At 36.3% G+C, this 19,647-nt stretch overlaps 1 protein-coding gene across 6 annotated transcripts in view; it reads right to left on the bottom strand.

The window, feature by feature from the left end:
* Positions 1 to 19,647, bottom strand: part of STXBP5L (syntaxin binding protein 5L) — a 182,436-nt gene that overhangs the window by 27,722 nt on the left and 135,067 nt on the right. For 2 of the 6 annotated variants that reach the window (XM_021549139.3, XM_021549142.3), the window contains 2 exons: positions 14,549 to 14,614; positions 6,998 to 7,048 (listed from right to left, as the gene is read on the bottom strand). The exons of 1 other annotated variant lie outside the window; for it this stretch is intronic. In XM_021549139.3, coding sequence (XP_021404814.2) covers positions 6,998 to 7,048; positions 14,549 to 14,614 — 117 coding nt within the window. The remainder of the gene's footprint in view (positions 1 to 6,997; positions 7,049 to 14,548; positions 14,615 to 19,647) is intronic. 3 more of the 6 variants (XM_021549140.3, XM_021549143.3, XM_021549141.3) reach the window with 2 other exon arrangements.

Raw genomic sequence — 19,647 nt, 5'->3', positions numbered from 1 at the left:
AGAACCAGAAGAGAACCAGAGAAATGCTTTAATATGGAGGATAAAGAACCTGAAAAATAAGTCTCAGAATCTTCTCAACAACTGTTGAAGAATACAATCTTTACTGTTAAAGTGAAGAAAAATCCATCTGCTTCCACTGGGGAATTTTTTGTGTATTACAAATAAATAAGATTTTCAGTAATGATTATGATGGTGGCTAACTTTTATTTTTACACAGCAAAGAGATACACATTTAAGTTAAGAAAAAAATGCAATCTTAAAACTGTACAAGTGGCCCCAAGAGCTGTCTCAGGTTTGTTTGTAAATAATCAAAATTAGTGTAATAGTGTGAATATTCATTAGTGAGAACACAGACTGATATCTTAACATACAAAAATTTTAAGGAATTTATTAAAAAGAAATTTCCTTAAAAAGCCAGACATGCAAATTTCTCTTGGTGCAGTTCTGTCAACCAGAGAGGAGAGAAGATAAAAGCCCTGGCAGAAGAGGTTAATGCAGAAGCGCTGCCAACAAAAATGTACATTTAACATCATGTCTTCATCAGTTTGAAGAGGAAGAAAGAGCTGCCCTAATGACATGTTGGTAGAATATCTATGTCCACTCTAACACTATAATATGCTGTCATTGTAACATTCTGCCTACTGCCTGTATAATGTAATGGTATTCTGCCTATGGTAACAAAATCCTCTCATGGTTCTAAATCCACTAAGTTTTTTGAAAGAAGGATGCACAGATATATTTGTCAGAGAACCAAATTACTGTGAAGTGGCTGAAAACATTAGGGGCATTGTCAGATCACTGACAGATTATCTTTTAAAACTACTATTTTTTTGCCTGAAATTATGAAAAAAAAAAAAAAAGAAAATATAAAATAAACACTCTCAAAATGAAAAACACTGAGAATACATTACTGTATGTCCTAACATCACCTCCATGTTATCATATCTGAAAAATTGAAACCTGGTAGTGCAAACATAAAAACAAATCTAACTTTTCTTTCGCAGAATAGTGGGAAAATTTCAGACTACTTGGATCTGAGTCTGCTACTCAGATTCATCTGCTGAATTTCTAGTGATCACACAGTATTACTGGACTGTCTCAAAAAGTACACAGCACTCAGTGGGCCTCCACAGAATTATCCAACATAAAGGATTGCTATGCTTTGTGCAATAAACAAAAAAAAAGTTAGACTGAAAACTTGATTGAATTCTGAAACATAAGCATGAAATGTGGTAAGTCCTGAGCTGCACAGAAGACAACACTGGAACATGCAAGCAGAGTGGATGGACCACAAAAACACCTGAATATCAACAACTTGTCCTGAGTGCTCCTTAGTGTAGCATCTTCACCATGGAAAAAACTGGCATTCATTCTCTGGTTTTAAAAATGAAAAATGTTACAACCTGAGAGGTGAATAGAGACCCCAGAATGGAAGAATACCCTATATGTGCTCGCAGTGCTTGAAAGGAGTGGAAAATGACTTACCTTTGAAGTCCTCAATAAAGAACTCTTCTTTATGTAAAACCAAAGAACGTGGGGACAGTGAGTACCTGTTACACTGGAGCCTAGCCAGTTGCATATAATTATTTTATTACCAACACTTAAATGTATGATTATTGCTACTACTTTGTTTTTCCAGCTACCAAATTTCACTGCCTTTCCTTTGTGATGAAATTTACCTGTATTACTTATAATCATTTTAGTTAGGGTATTTTTGTATAGTTCAAGGCACTTACCTTTCCTTCTAACTACTTGCTTGCAAAATTCCCAAGTAGATCAGCTTGTTGCATATTTTTTTTTCTCATCTGGAAACATTAGAAGTTAGAACACAGCCCCTTTCTGCTGTGAAATATAACTACTGAGAACATGTGTATTCTGCTACAATAACCAAATTATCCTGTTGCTTTTTTAAAATTTTGATTATTTGGATTAGTAGATGGCTAATATACCCATTAGATGTATTTGTTCTCTTTTAAAAATGTTTAACTATAAACATTCTTCTACTTAAAGGAAGGAAGAAACTGGTGCTATCATACACCTGATCTTTGGAACATCAAGAGACTTTTGTCTAGTAGGGTCCTCAATACAGAATATAAAAATCCAAGCCTCAAGATGTGAAATAGCTGAAAGACTAAAGTTTTAAAACAATTTCTGTAAAAGTGGAAGACTTTAGTCCTTCCTCACAATGTTTTGCACCTTCATAGTGATGCAACTTGAAGCAGAAAAGGCCAAGCTCATCCTCCACAGACTCAGCATGAGCAGCTGCTTGAGGGCTGAAATCCTTCCCTGGTATTTGGCATTTGCCAGACTGCAGACCAAGTGCTGTGAGACTTGACTGGACACTGTCCTGACCTACCTGGTTTAGCCTGACCTGCTTTGAGCAGGATGGGGGTCTAGACAACCTAGATCTGAGAGGTCTAGAGGTCCCCTCCAAACTTGAATATGCAGTGACTCTACCTAGAGGCAGAGTTGAGATGATTCCTCAACTCAGATGGTACCTGCACACTGAGAAGAGGGCAGAAAGGTCCTCTGCCCTTCTGGAAGGAGACATACAATGGACAGTCCCTAAAATCCTTATCATGCAAAAATACAAATAATTTCCAATGTATATTGCCAAGCATTTAAAGAAAATCATTGGTACAACTGGATATCTGGGCTTTTTCTACAAAGTCATACCAAGGAGGAAAGCAACTCATATAGTTTCAAAGTTTCTGAAATGTTCTTTAGCTTTGTAAACAGAAGTATAGATCTAGATAAATTAAAATAGAATTCTCCATCTAAAATCTACCAGTTTGTCCAATGCAGTAGTAAGCAAAACAGATTAAAAGCTTAAAAATGGTGTGAGTGCCTAATATCTGCTGTAAATACTTTGAAAAATGGAAGCAAGGATTGCTATAAACCCACTGCTCATTCTTAAAATGGAAATGAGGTTTTATTTATTCAGGCAATGTTTTAGAGTCTTGGGAGCATCCAGAAAGTGATGCTTCCTGTCAATGAAATATAAAGCCATCAAATGGTGGATATTTTCATATTATAACTCTATTCTCATTTACATAAATCAAACAGATTCTACAAACTTCATCCAAAATGGACAAAATTAAGTACAAACCCATAACCCCAGGTCCTTAATTATGTTTTATGAACCCAACTTTCAGAATTAAAGCTTTTGGGCCTCTGCACTGGAATATGTTTCTCAAACCCCTGAAGAAAATTAACTTATTTGGTAATTTTTCTAGATTTTCACTGCTAATGGAAGACATTAACTTGACTAGGGAAAGAACTCATTCACTGCTTATAAGTATCTGCAGAAAGCTTAGGAAAATATATTATGGTTTTGAAGATCACAGCTTAGCAAGAGGAAAAAAAAGACATCTATTTATATTTGCATTTCTTTTTGTTCTTTCACTAATAAAGTCTAGGTGATGGCATAATTCCTTACAGTCAAGCCATCTGTTCATAGTAATTCTAGAAAAGTCAGCAATTACTGACTCTTCCCCATCTTTAGCTATTGCTTCTGTCTAGCTCCCTGTGATCAGCTGGAACCTTTAAAAACTTTTAGTAAAATAAGCAGAAATATTTTTCTAAAAGAAAAATACAAGGTGATGCTTGAAGTGGCTGGTGAAGCAACGTTAGAAAGCTCTTGTACCAAAGCAGTCCTATGTGTCTGGATATATCTCAAACTCTTCACTTGATTCAATAACATCAGATTATCCCCATAACTCATCTCTGTGAAACACTGCAAGGAAATGAAGATGGTCTGTTCAGAAGACTTTGGGAAACATTATTAGGTTTAAAAATAAAGATACTACCATTCAGAGCTGCCTCTGAAGGGTAATAGTGAAGCTGTACAGTCTATGCAGCAGCATTGCCACGTCTTCCTTCTGGTCAACTCAAATAAACATTGGGTTGCTGTGACCTGCAGTTGCTAAAACTATCAAGAAGTTTCAGTGTATTCCTTCATGTGCCACATTACTCATTTCTGTGTGGAGATACAACATCCACAGGGGACAAGTGCTTCAGCAATGAGAGATAATAATCACCACATCAAAATAAAAAGAAGCTGAGATCAACTTCATCAGTCACATAAAGGTCAATGTGGAGTCCCAAAGTACCTTTAGGTCATGAAAATCCTGCTGAAGTTTAACAAGAACACCCTGAGTCATCAGATCACACATTATTCCCCTAAATGATAGCAAACTACTCCCCAAACAATTTCCAGTACAGGCAACACCTCCACCTGAAATAGATTTAACTTCTACTTAACCTCTACTATTTACAATTCAAAGCAAAGTGAAAGCAAGGACATTCCACGAGGCAGATCATAAGAAGGGAGCAGAACTGTGAGCTGCCAAATGCTAATGCATGTCCCAATTAGCTGCAGTCACTGCTGAGAGTGGGAGATGTATCAGCACTCTCTAAAAAGCTATGAGCCAGAGCCAATGGGATACATGGACAATATTTTATCATCTCAAAGCAGTGACCTGAATATCTTTACAAGAAGTGTGGGCCAAAAACTATTGTTAGCCCCTGCATATTCAGACTATGGGGACAATCTCAGGCAATAGCCAAACAGTGGATAAATAATCTCTTACAGTGTGGCCAGGACATTTTGGAGCAGAAGTAACTGAAATGCGGTCATAACCTTTTCCAGGAATTCTCATTTAAATGTAGCTCCTTATACTGAGAAAGAGAGGCTATTCCCAGCCTGTTTTAAACTAAGCAATCTATAATTCAGCACAGTTTTAATGGCTAGAATAACTAACAGGAATATTTTGCCCTTCTAAGACAGTAATGAAAGAGAATTGGAAGTCTGGGGGTTTTTCTGTCCATTTTCTTTTCCTTTTCTAAACCTCTCTCTGCTGTTGATTATCTATGACTACATGCCAGTTTATACACTGAATGCTTCTTCCACATGCTTCATCCTTAGCTTCTGGGTAATCTGAGCAGAGGATACCTGGTTGCTGCAGCACTAACAACAAACAGGATGCTTTAGTGACAATTTGATCACTCCTTTCAGTGCTTATGAAGCTTTTGGAACAAATGGCATTCCACTATTTTCTGCAAGATGTTGAACTAGACCTTCTTAGGCTTACTTTAGTTTATACTTAGCTTGTTCTATACTATCAAAAATAATTAATACAAGCAAATAAAGGAATGGTAGAAGCATGACTACTCTGAAATCAAAACTACAGGCAGGATTATGCATTCCATTAATCTTCCAAGTTCCTTACACATGTCATACATTTAAAATGGACCATCATGCTTCCAACCCTTTCAGGTCGAATTTGTTTAACTTCTGGAGCTTTTTACCCTGCTCCCCTGTCCTTGGGGTTTTTTGGGGATTTTTGTTTTGGTGTTTGGTGGGGTAGTTAAAATACAAATCTGCCTGCAATTTGTCAATATATTCTAGGAAAAACTTATAATGGCCTGCTCCCAACATGATTACAGGAAAGCTGATGATAAAGTTGCTTTTTCTCTGATATGCAGCATTTTATACAATAAAGCTCTCACCAATTCTAACTACAGTTATATACTTCTTTCTTTTTCAAAATCCTCTAATCCAGTCTTTTGTCCATTAAGTTTATCTTTTGCTTGTCTTATGCCTCAGGATTTAAAGTTATTTAATGCTATGTGTCCTTCAAGAAAATGTATTTTTAATAATACTAATAAAAAGAAGTTGATCTGTAGAATATGGCTTAGTCTTAAGACCTATCCTATGGCTATTTTGACACTCTAAGCATTCACCTTCCCTCTTAATAGCTGCCCATTATTTTAGTGATAAATATTAATTTTACAGGTTTATAGATGCCTATTTCTTTCACATTTTTGGAGTATTAGGAACATTACAATTTTCCACTCCAATTTCTTTTTGGGTGTATTCCTCCATTCCTATTTTCTCAAACTTATTTCAACTGAATCACTTTGTATTCTGAAGCCTGCACAATTTGGGTTGAATTTTCCAGTGATTTTTCAATGTTTACTTAATCTTTACCAGGAGGAATTGACAGTTTTCCAAATTTCTCATTAATTTATAAGGTGAGAGACATATTTATGCCCCTGACTTTTGCCTTGTGGAACAAGTGCTACCCTTGGTTAACAAGTGCACATGATTCCCAGTGACAGAAATGAAGTTCAGCTGTCCCATCCAAGGACATGATCCGACTTTTATTTTTATCTCTAAAAGGACACTGAGTAATGAGGCATGCTACTTGGCTTTTTCAGTCATCTTACAAGGGAAACTTCCCAAGAGAGCACAATTAGAAAGAACTCCTTGAGACTGAGAATATTTAAAGAATTTTTATAAGAAATTTTTGTGTGAATCACACATTCCAATCCAAATATCAGGAGCAATATCATTTATGTGGCTGTGAGGTTGTATGATCTGATCCCAGCAGTTTTAGGTCATTCAAGATACAGAAATTTTCATTTTAGCTTTTTTGAGGTGAAATTTGTGCTCTTATTATGCTCTTCCACAGAAATATTAAAGTAGAATTGAGAAAAAAGATTAAAACAAGCTATGTTTTTAACAGCTGGCTGAGGGAAGTCTCAAGGAGAGGACAGAGACAAATGACTGATTTCCAACCTGACTTCTCAGACATTCAAAGACACCATAAAATACAGATGTTCAACTGTCTTGTCACTATTGTGGCACAACTCGTACACCAAATAAAGAAAATATACCAGCGCATGCATTGGGTATTATAGGCAGAGTTCACCAACAACCAGCTTGGAAAAACTTCTGGAGTTTTTTCAGAATAAAGTATTACACACACAGTGTGTAATGATTGGCAATATATGTCTACATGAAATAAATGAATATTAAACAAGCAAAATGCTGAGAGCTGCCAACAGAACTGTATGGGTTAATAGGTGGTTTTTAGAAAGCCTTTTCAGACAAAGCCTCAGAGGTTATTGTGTTATCTCATGAATCAGTTGGTAGAATGTTTTGCCAATGAATGTAAGGAAGTTTAAAGCTGTTGGCTTTCGCCTACCGTACCAAGATCAGTCTTAAGATCTGTTGGCAGACTTAACTTTCTTGATCCTTTAACTGAAACAACAGAAAAAGGAGAAAGGCAGTTGTTAATAAGTAAGAAAGAAAAAGGAGCGAGGGAAAACAACATGCCATCTTCTGGTTAAAACCATGTTGCAAATTTGTAGCACTTTTCTTTTAATCAGCATATAAAGGCAGAAAAATGGTTTAAATATTTTCATTTACACCATTCAGCAAAATAAATGCAATTGAACAAAGAAGCACTGGAAAACAAAATTACTCCAGCTGTCAAGGAGTGAATGATGTTTTACACAGCTTTGGCTGTGTGCTGCAATATCTTACCTTGTGGTGACAGGAATGATAAAAAAAGAAACCACAAATGAGATTAAGGCAAATATTGCAAATGCTGGCTATGCAGCATATCACAAATATTTAAACACCTGCAAACCAATTTAATAAGAGGGTGCAATGAAATTATGAGATCTGATGACATCATACCTCAAGATAGCATTTGAAAAAGAGAGGGCATATTGTAGAGGTTATGGTGACAGAACATACTGTTGTAATATTATGGAAAGGAAGACACATTTCACAGAAACAAAATACAGCAGTTTCAGGATGTAATGTGGTGTTATCTAGTCATCAAAATTTGCACTCAATTCAGTGAAGATTTAATTGTTTGCTGTGTTCCAATTATGCAAGAAACCGGTAATTTTGCTTCTGTTCAAAAATGTTTTCATTTCCTCACACACGAGCACATTTTCAAACAATGAACACCAGAGAACTGAAATAAAGCATGTCTTGTAGCAGTCAAAATGGCATTAAATTTATCAGAAGAATGCCTTAAGAAATATTTTATTAATTATTCAGAAGACTTGATTTCCAATTTGATTATTTCATTTTGTATTAATTATTTTTTTCACACGGTTTTCTGGCTTTTACCCCTTACCCATGCTGTCTGTTACTAGAAGGGAACAATCAAATATTTGTCAACTAATTATTTTATTACTATTATTATACTTCTAAAGAAAGTCCCACATGATAAATAAGTACCACAGTGACAGGAACATATGAATATAAGGAACAAATTCTTTGTAATTTGTATTTAGTAAGCTTTTAGTTCAGAAGGATACCCAGAACAGACACTCACTCTTTTAAGTCACAAAATCCCTTAAAAAAAAAAATCTGTTTTATTATTTTGCAAAGCCTGCAATTTTGCAGAATTAAATATCAGCCAGCACCTATGTTAGATGTTTTTGTCTTCAAGGATGAGTAGGGGAACCCATGAGGCTCTTAAGCAATATTTTGTTATCAGTAGAAACAACACAGTCCTTCCACTAACTCATCTGTAGCCATAACTTTAAATCAGGACATGGTGAAGAGGTCTCTCCAGAGCAGCCTGACATCAAAAAAACACACCCCTAACACTACTACATAAAAATTCTCTTAATTTGGATACCAAGTCTTAGGCACCAATGTCCATTTTAGGCACTCACACAAAGGGCAGTTTGATTTTCAGAACAGCCTTTAGAAACCCATTCCATTTATCTGAGCAGCTGTCAAATACTCTTTCAGACTGTGAATGGGTGGCTCTGCTATAAATAAGAATCACTTGTGATATAATCTCTTTTTAGGGGAAGGACAACATCTGGCTTAACCAGCCCTCTGAAAAAAGGATAAGCAATTAAGAAGAAAAACTGTAGGACACTTCACTAACAGATTAGGGCTCAGAGTAGCTAAATTAGTGCTGTCATCATGCAGCTTTGAGCTTTGAAAATTGGTAGTCTAACCTCTTCTATTTCTAGGTTACAGGTGTTTGTGTACAGCAGGAATTATGTGTCTTGTGTTGCATGCCACAGCTGTGTCCCAAATGGTGACACACGTCGGAACTGCAATAGCTTCCAGCTATTTGTGTGCAGGCTCATACAGCACAGGCAAAGTTTGGACTTTCTGATTCCTCTGAAGGGGTCTACACAGGCTTGGTTTGGGAACTGCAACGTGACAATTGCACACCCTTCACATGGCAATCACACAGCTAGACATTGATGCACTAGGACATGGCACAGATCTCTGACGACAGACCCCATATTTGAGGGTAATAACAACAGAAGCTGGTTATTTTCATGCTTTATTGTGATAAAAGCTGCCTATATTAATTTTTTTAAACTAACTTTTAACTATGAATAATATCCACATTCTGATCAGTTTATGTAACCTGTATTTAATATTGAAATCATGCATGTTTTACCATCTTGACATTTATTATAAAGAAGGATCATGCATGTAAGCCTATCTTGCTGACAGAGAGCTTTCAAAAAACAGTTTGAATTGAGAATGGAGTATAAAGGCTCAAAAGGCCAGCAGAGTTGTCTGCTATCATCATTTGTTTATATTCATGCTGGAGGCAGCCAGCAGAAATTGCGATGCTACAGCATAAGGCAAGACAGCCCCTACCCAAAAGAGCTTCAAATGTTAACAGTCGAATTATTCAACTGTGGGATGAGGAAAGGTTCCTAGGTACAGTCTAGCAGGCAGCTAAGCTGAGCACGCAGATCTCCTGACCTGACAACATCCTGCTCCGGAGCCATATGGCTCTGCTCAGTATTTCAAGGAAAACACCATGGCACAACCAACAAACAAACGCGCGCTCGCAGCCCTGGTGCTCGATGCTGAGCTTCCCTCAGCTATTACAGCAGCACTGTGGTCACAGATTTTCATGTTATTAGAAATGAAGGTGACTTTATACAGGATTTTTTCTACTGAGGAGCTTCTGCCTGGCAAACACTCAGAAATATCAGTCCCAGTTACTGCTGAAGCCCCCTTGAATCCTGAGCCATGCACCAGGGGCTGCACAAGGGTCCAAACCCAGGTCCCCAGCTCACAGTGCTCTCTGTTCCTGCTAATCTCTACACACAAGTCCCTTCTCAAAAACTTAAGCATTAATTCACCTGTTCAGAAACTCCCTTGCTTATGGAAAATAGTGATACAATGTACCTTGTATCCACACTGCTGAAGCTAATCTCTAATTATTGTCTTCTGACTAGTTAACATACCTTTTAATTTAATGGATAAGTAGAAATGGTTTTGCAGTGTTATCAGTAACTAAGTTTCAAAATAAATTACATTCCATGTTTTACAGACACAAAATGTTTTGAAACGTTTACTTTCTAGCTTGTTTTCCAGGAGAATACAATTTTCAAATGGAGTCAAGTATCTTCAGCTACTCTGAAGTCACCCACATGTTAAGAAAGAGAATGATTGTTAAGAAACTTACTATTTCTTGAAAGAAAGCTATTTTAAAAACACTTCATATAGGAAAGTGGGAGTTTGGCATGGCAAAGGCCTAATCCCAGCAGATTTAAACAAGTGAGATGAATAAGGATAGCAGCACTTGGAAATCATAGTATGTATAAAAATTTGTGGTCTTGTCATTAGGGACCTGTCTCAAAGCTCATAGAAATTAGTTGTGGGAATCTTTACACAGCCTTCTCTAAGCTCCAAAATCTTAAAAGCATTTTGGAGACAAGTCCCCAATATGAAGGTGCTTCCTAAGAAAAAAACATAAATCCTTTTTCATTTTAGAGCAAACATTTGAGAAGTCACTCTCCTACAAACAGAAATTATTTCCTTCTGGTCTTTGAAAGAAGTCTAAAACCTCCAATTGTATCTCACACAACAAATGACCTATCCAAAGCTGCATTTTTCCTATGCTCACAGTGTATTCCTATTAATACCCTTCAATATGAAGCTCCATATCAATGTTTAAAACAGTAATGGACATACATAATTTTATATTATACATTATATTCCTAAGAGCCCCTGAATAAGTTTACCTAATGAGATGATAAAAATAAAGACAAAATTTACTGGAATGGGTACTGTTCTGTAATACATTACACAGTAATTAACTCAAGCATTTCATACAGCACCACTTACATGACGAGTGCTTTAGAGCTCCTGAGGTCTCGTGCGCCGCTGCAGAATAAAAATAGCACCAAGCCCTTTTGACCCCCCAAATCACAAACAAAAATGAAAATGCAGTTTGAAAGAACAAGGCATGCAGAAGTAAGAATAGGATGTTCTGAGGCTTTTGGTTTTAAGGCACCAAGTACCATGATATGCATGCCTTGCTGCATTTCTACATTCATGAAACATGCTTTAGATAGGTAAGAGTTTGGGGGTTTTTAAAGTTCTTTTCTTCCACATTTTTTACCAGTGTTATTCCATATATATTACTACATCTAGAATATATTTACAGTGGAAATTGCCACCTCTCAGCTATTTGAAAATAAGTAGAATCTTTCAAATAGTTTTACTGACTTCTTTTCCTTTATAGTGTTGTAAACACATCTCTATAGTATTTAAATACTAGTTTAATTAAACAAGATACCAGTGGTTAAGGAAGATTATTCCTCTTGTCTACCTACCACTCTTAAAATGTAAGGTTGCTATTTCTTCACTTGCTGCGATCCTCTGTGTGGCACTGTACATTTCAGAAAACTTTTAATCAAATGGTTTAATTTTATGTTCTATTCTGAACGGTGTTCAGAACAGGAATCTGATTTTTCAATTATAACATCTGCAAAGTCATGTTTTAGTAAGTATTGCAGGAGGATCATCTGAGAAGGCAGTCTTGTGAACCAAGTATAATATTACTTAATGAAGAAGTAGGATTTGTACTGAATTATGTACTAGCCCTGCATGTGAAATAAGGAGTACTCTTCAGCCCTGAGTTTCTTGCTCAGTGCTCCATCACTCGTATCAATGATAGAACACACAAATGCCTAATTCTGCTTTGAGGAAGGGAGAAGAAAAACAACACAGCCAAATTACTGAGTTGACCTAGGCTGTCTCTGCAGAAATTTAGTCATAGGTTAAAACATTGCCAAGCACTAGAATGTTATAGGCATAATCAATTTTTCATGGAAGCAGAGACAGTTCAGGCAGTCTAAGCAATGTTCAACATCAGACCAAGAAATGAGGAGGCAGGAGATTTTTCAAATTACCCAAAAAACCTTTATCAACACTGCTCTTATGGCCTGACTGGAATGGAAATCTGAGTAAACTACTAATGGCTCTCCCAGATGTGGAACTATTCATGTCTACACTGGCAATTACTGCACCCTAGGGATTCCTCCTAGACATTGTCTTGGGAGTCTCAAAGTACACATGTGAGCACAGCAACGTTGTTCCTCAAATCATTGCCCTTTTGATGGAGCTAAGGATGAAAATGCTCACCACTCTGCCATCCATCACGTGTGCAGGGTTTGCCATCTAGACTCAAACTGCCCTCCAGCAGTTTGCACTTTGTGTATGTATTGAGCACACTCAGGGCCAGCACCTGGCATGAACTTCCCTGCTGGGAAGAACTGATGTTGATGTACTCTGGCAACCAGAATGAACAGCTACAAATCAAACTCTGTTCTGTCTGTCTTTGCAACCCCACGTAGCCATACCCAGCAGGCCCTCCTCCACTGGGCAGCTACTTGAACCATATCACAGAGCAGTTCAAGTGTTCTTTCTGGTTTTGCTAAATTTATGAAGGAGCAAGTCTTGGTCTGTTTTCAGCAGAGGAATGTGGTCAGTGGTTTTACAAACACAAAGATCACGGGGCTCTTATGGAACACAGCACACTTCCATTGCAGAGCTCGTGTGCCATGGACTTTAAACAGATAAAGGCAAGGACTGAAGTAGAAGGATCCTGCCTGACAGATCCATAAGTATGTAGCTGTGCTCTATGAGCAAGAAACATTAGTCAGTGAGAAGGTTGGTGTGGGTGTGAGGCTGTGCTAGTTAAGCACAGGATGAGTTCCACTCCCAAGTTTTTGAGGGTGCAGTTTTGAGGTCACTTATTCCAAGTGACTAGGCTGGATTCTACCTTGTTTTACAGCAGGTATGCAGAAGCAATATTAATTAAATTTTGCAATAATGAAATAAAAATAATTAATATCAGTCACAGTAAAAGAAACTTCTTGTTTTAAAAAGTAGTTCTAATAATAGTTACTTCCTACAAAACTGCACTTGATTTCATATTTAAAAAAATATAAATATAGCTTGGAAAACAACATGAAAGTGCTAAAATAGGAAACACCCATAAATATGACATGTTTTCCCTGCTGAATATCTCCAAAACAGAAAAAAGCAGAATAAATTTTGGAGCAAATTATCTCAGATTTATCTAAGAAAGCTATTTTTGAGCACTAGCAGAACGAAAAATTGAAGTTAGCCACAGAAAAAGTAAAGTGTTATAGGAGACACTCATCATTATAAAACTAAGAATATGCGCATATGGTTACCAAGTCAGTCATCTCTTAGCTTTCAGTGAAAAGAAAAGATTTTAGCTCATTTCTGAAAAGTGAAAAGTTGAATCCCAGTGAGCCACACAATAAATAATCTAATTATAACTGAGCTATCAAATGTTTTAAAGCTTTTCTTTTAAAGCCTAGATCATGAGTTTCTGAGGCCATGCTCAAGGGTTTGAGCCCCTAGTTTTATACTAATATTACTATAGCTATTTCACTTGGATATCTCCATATCTACAGATTTTGGGTTGCAAATAGTACAAGGAAATACATATTTCAAAGCAGCTGTTTTGTTTTAGCTCTTACTATGTCAGGGAAACACTTTTATTAGTTTCAGCTTTTTATAAATTACTAATTAGTGGCTTTCACTCAAGATTAATGTATCCTGTTATTATGACATAAAATATGTGAAACAATAACAGAGAATTTGAATAGCATACATTGAATACAATAGGGTATTTGTTACCACAATTAAGGGGGAAAAAATACTGATCAATACTTACTTACAAGGAAAAGAATTGTGATATGCTTACCACAAGGAAAACGAATGTATCACAGCTATACCTCCTTATTTTCCATAACATTTAAAAGCCAGCTACTAGAAAACAGCTCTTAACAACCATCTTTAGGACAGTGAATTCATATTAAAGAGATCAATGTAGACTAGGCACTTGCTGAAAAGGTCTCTAGGACAAATTCCACCTTTTGAAGGACTATGGGTAAAATGGGAAACATTTATGAATTTTTGTGTGGCCAAGATTTCCCTGCCCTGGCTCATAAGCAAATATTTTTATCTGAGGTTGTGCTTTCATTGCAAATGATGTAAATCAGGCAATAGGGTTCTAATGGCTAAAATTTACCATCTCCATATTTCTGATTTCAAATAATTTCTCCATGTACACGTATGCATAATATATACTTATAGAACTACAGGACTCCCTACTGTAAAAAGACTTAGAAAGCCTTCTAAGAAAACAGAGAAATAAGCTTCTTATAGGAGATTATAAGAATATACCTGCATGATCCTGTTACTTCAAATGTTTTCACACTGTACACCTCAGGATGCACCACGTACATTTAAGTTTTCCATAAGGAAACAGACTTAGGATTTTACTGTGCTACGTAAAAAGCGCTTCTCCAGTGATTTCTTCTCTTTGGAACTATGTACTTCACTTCTTAGGGATTAATGAAACACAGTGATGCATGACATGAATGGCTTATACAGACTGCTGGAAGAGAAGCCAATCACCTTTACCTGAAGTGGGAGACTTGCAACGCTCAAGCTCCAGGGAAACTGGACTGTCACTGAGTTCAGTCAGGCCTGAAAAAATGGAGTTAAAGAGTTAAGTTACAATCTAACAGGGCATGCTTCAACTTTCTTGAAGATGATATTCTGCACTTTAAAGTCAATTTGGAGAAAGGAATTGTGTGAAATGAGAGGGAAATAATCGATTTCAGATAAGTGCAGTCATCAGGCTGTCACTGCAGCAATTTAGGCTTGGTTAAAAAAAAAAAAAATCACACCTCTTGTTAACTCAGATTTGTTTTCCGAGTGCCTCGGGATAGAAAAGAGTGACTGTACCTAACAAAAGAAAACAAGTATCTATAGTTTAAAATTTAAAAGTCTGTGATATGACTCAAACTCATTCATCCCTGTCAATCTGATATGGAATGAACTCTGTGCTTTCAACTGCTCCATAATGCAGGGAAGAAATCTTAAAAGAGGGGAAGAAAAAAAGTAAGATTACTGCTACTGTGCAATATTAGAATTTTCATGAATTCACACAAGATAGGTCATTTTAAAGGACACAGAAGCATTGATAATGCTGGCTGAATGTAACACTGAATTTTTTGACAAAATACTTTATATGTGGTTTATATATATTTGTCAGGAACTTCACCTACATGGAAGACAGCACCAAGGAAAGCAATCCTAGTCTGTAATGCACAAACTCGAGCTTGTTTCTGTGAGCAAACTAAGATCCATCTTTGGCACAGGTTGAATGTTCAAGTTCAAATATGCCTTTGACATAGTGGAGAAGGAAAGTCTGAGCTCACTCTCTCTTTTACCATGGGCTAACTGGGCATGGCCATACCTATTTAAACACACCCTTTCTATGTATCTGTAATGCCCTGTGGCTCCCCTTGTTCTAGGAGCTCTGGCACTCCATACCACTGGCTACCTGGGACTGACAGGCAACCCTGCCCAGACATTCACATGCCAGCTAGGTGGACCCACAGCACTCAGGTCAGAGCCACAGTCTGGTACATTTCTGTCATACTGATATTGGATTTACACACTCTGCTTGTGCTGCACCCTGAGAATCAAACATCCTACAAGAACCTTTCAGGATGCTTTAAATGGGCACTCTGGCTCCTGTAAGAGAAAATGTTATAATTTTTATTACTTCTGCACCCTCAGGCCCAGAGACCCTCACCACTAAACTTCATATACATTCTTATTTTGGAAAATTCTGCTGCTTAGTCACCAGTCCTGTTTTCTTAGTATCAAAACCAGTGGAATCTTAAAGTAGGTACTGACAACTTTATTACAATGTATTTTTGAACTGCTATAAAAAACTGGAGAGGATCCTGAGCTCCAGTCAGAAGAACAAAAAAACCTCCTACCACTAATGAAGATGCAGGAGTACAAGAATAATGCTGAGAGCCCTTTGGAAAACCAGAAGTACTGATTTAATCTGTTAAGTCAGTATTAACAACATACTTGCTGCTGACTTAAGAAACAAGATCTTCCAAACTAGACACTATTGTTGAAAACCAAAGATTTTTTTTTTTATTTTGAAAAATTTACTTGAATTTTTCTTTCATTTCACTTAGAATCTGTGAGAAAAACTTATATTTCAATCAATTGCCAGTTCAGTCACTTTTGATGTTCTGAGAATATTCAGGAACTCTAATAATTTGGGAAGCCTCTCTAGTACGGCAGATCTTATTTCCACTTGAACCCAAGATTTCTGTATGTACCTAGAGATTTGGGACAGAATTTATTTTTGCTGCAGAACTGTCTGCAAGGTGCAGTGGGAGCCATTTTGCATAGCATCAGAGCCCTTGGATAAATAAAACTCATACTGTTTATTTTGTAAATGCATTATTCAAGATAGGTAAGTTTTAACACCTTGTCTAAGATGTTCTAAACATTGTATATTTAGCACTGATGTTGGATACAATATTAAATCCCTGGACAGACTTTGCTTCTAAATAGTTTGAGGTGTACTATGGAATTAATAAAAACAGTATTCTATCTCAATATAAATTATGATGCTATGGACTTAAACAGGAGAATCACCAAACTGCACCACCCAAGAGCAACCACAGTAAGAAAACCATGACTTCTTCATGTTTTGCACAATTTGCAACATAAAACATTAAAGATACATTTCATGTTATGCTATTTAAGAATGTTGAACACATGAACTTCTCTACAAACCTTGACTTGCTGTCAAGCCACTGCCACCCCTAGCAATGACCACCTACAGATGCCTTTAAAAAAGAAGTGCAACATATCCCTGTGTAAAATGTAAGTGATACCATGTGCCCTGCACAACAGCATTGCCTTAATCTCACTTGGATTTGCTTAAGCACTTCCACTTGCAGATTTTCTCCTGCCATAAATTTTTATTGCTTTGAAATATTATAATGAGTTCTGCTCATTATACTCCCATTTATCCCAAGTCTCTTTTAATCTTGCTAAATTCTAAATTCTGAAGATATTGTAAGGCAATTAATTGTTCAATCATCATTCACAGAAAAGGATAAACACATATTCGTCAATTTTTATGTGTTACCTATAATTCCACTAAATGTTTCCCTTTGAGATAAGAAAATGCACTCTCAAGCTTTTCCTTGTACTACTGCTCATTTTTTACTCTCATTTACTTTTTAAGGAAACAAAACTAAATCTTTTCAATAATTAACCATGTATAAATAGATCCATGAACCTCAGCTTCCCTCAAATGTCTGAGACTACAACAGCTACTGAATTTAGATTAAAAAATATTTTCACTTTCCATTTTGAATTTTACAGGCAGTTTATGCCCCAAGATATTTTAGCTATATTTAGTCCCTGCAAACCACCACCCCAGCAAATATTAAGCAAGATGAATATAGCAGTAAGAATAAAGGCAAAAACCTGAGACTGGCAATGTGAACAACCACCTGAGAGAAGATATACTCATGGACATTATAAAGAAATTTGCTTTGGTTTGAGCAAATTATAAACGTGTAAATAGGGCAAGACGTAAATATATCACATAAGGCATTAAAACATTTTTAAAAATGTGGCCCATGGATACTTTTCTAAGTTTAGTGTGATTTTCATTTCCTTTTTATTCAAGGATCAAAATCCCTACTAGTATGAGGTAACAACTTTAATGAGCCCATAATTTAAAATTATGCTTGAAATTTGAGATTTCTATATATATGTTTGAGATTCAAACTATCATTTACTCTAAAGCACCCAAAGCCATCATATCTTTGCTTATAAATAAATTTATTATAAATAAATTACCATAAATAGTCACAAGCCAAGAAATTAAGTAAGCTCAGTGTTACCTCAATCTCTCAACTTCACACTGAATTATCATACCATGTTTTCTTTATTTTCATATAACTATAAATATATCTATGCATGCATTCTTTGGAAATTAATTCATTCAGAATATAGCTATTGACTTAAACTCAACCTATATGAGCTTAGGTGTGAATTAAAATGAAAATTACTGATACACAATGACTCACAGCACACAGTTTTCTGTATCCTCCTGTCAGACCAACATTACTTCTGTTCACCCCTCTCAAGGGATTGGCCTGAGGGAGGAACAAGAACTTCTCACTGAAAAGTCTTCATTATGAAAATTATTTTGCAATGTATCAACATCCTTTGGATTTGACAACATTTTGGATGCTTCACAGAGACTATTTTCCTCTTCTGCCAACAGATGGTACGAATTTCTAGTAGGCGATGCAAATTCCTTTCGCATCATTGTGGTATTTTTATATTCTGCTGCAGATATTATGCCTCTAGATGCAATAAATTTACTTCTTTTAATATTTGAATGCATGTTATCCAAAATCAGGCAATAACATTACAACTTGATTTCAACTGAAGAAGAAAACCAACCAAACAACAACTAAGCATCCTCATAATTCTGCAGTACAGCACAGAGAGTTTATTTTATTTAGCTTGTCATATAATCTTGCTACAAAGGGAGGTGGCTGTGGATGTTACAGCAAATGGAACCAGTCATCAACACCTGAATGTAATCCCCAGCTCTGCAGTTATGCTCATTTTTTCTTCTTATTTCCACAAACTTCTTCCCTGATTGGACAATTATGTTCCAATCTCTTCCACTGTGTATGCCTAGAACTGGTTACATTTCTTCCCTCCTTGCTTCCCTTTCCCACTTTCACCTCCCAAACCATAGAATGTGCTGCCTTAATGCTCTAAGTCCACTCTGAGTACATTTGAGTCTACTTTACATATGCAACCAGTATCAAACTATCTATAGATTTATTGGTTAAAATTCAGAACATTTATTCCACCACTGTACATTGCATATTGGATGTCCTTGACATTGTTTATGTCTTTCCTCTAGAAAGCCTCTTCTCCAACATATTGCTTCTTTCCTCTTACATGTTCATTCTTTTTTTCCCTTTCCCTGTTCAGTTGCAGGACAACTCAGACTGAAATATCAACACTTTCTTTCTGTGACCCAGTATTTGAAGAGATTCTTCAAATGGTATAAACATGGCAATAATTATATATATATATCTCCCTAGTGATTCATAAATACACATCTTTAACTTGGATTTCATCCATCCAAGTTAGAGTAGTAATCCTGTCTTTCTAAAGTCTATTCAGGATTGTCCAAATAGGAACTTAACATCGCCAAATGAACTCAACTTTTTTTCTGTGCTGAAGTTTCCTCTTTACTACATGAACAGACCTATAAGCATCACTGTCCTCTCTGATACTCTAATCCATAATATTGGTTACATCTTTGTGTCACACTTTAGCTCTCATAATTAGGCTGGACACTAAATTACATTGTCTCTTCCTGCAAATCACCTCTAAAATGACCAACAAAAATCTAAGTATCTTGCTCATTGATAATATCTTCTTTGGCTTCAATGCCTACAAGTCTTATTTTCTCATACTGATCCACATGAAATTATCTTCCTGCTTCATTACTTAATTGAATCAATTTCTCTTTTATCTTCCCATTAACTTCCATTTTCATTGATATAACCCTTAAAAGTTTAGACCTAATGCTTCTGTTATCACATGACTGCTCCTGCTTTTGTCATAATAATATTGGCTTTGACTGCACAATT

This window comes from Lonchura striata, chromosome 2 (genome assembly GCF_046129695.1).
Source record: "Lonchura striata isolate bLonStr1 chromosome 2, bLonStr1.mat, whole genome shotgun sequence".
Classification (NCBI taxonomy): Eukaryota; Metazoa; Chordata; class Aves; order Passeriformes; family Estrildidae; genus Lonchura; species Lonchura striata.
This window is presented reverse-complemented; position numbering and strand designations above follow the sequence as displayed.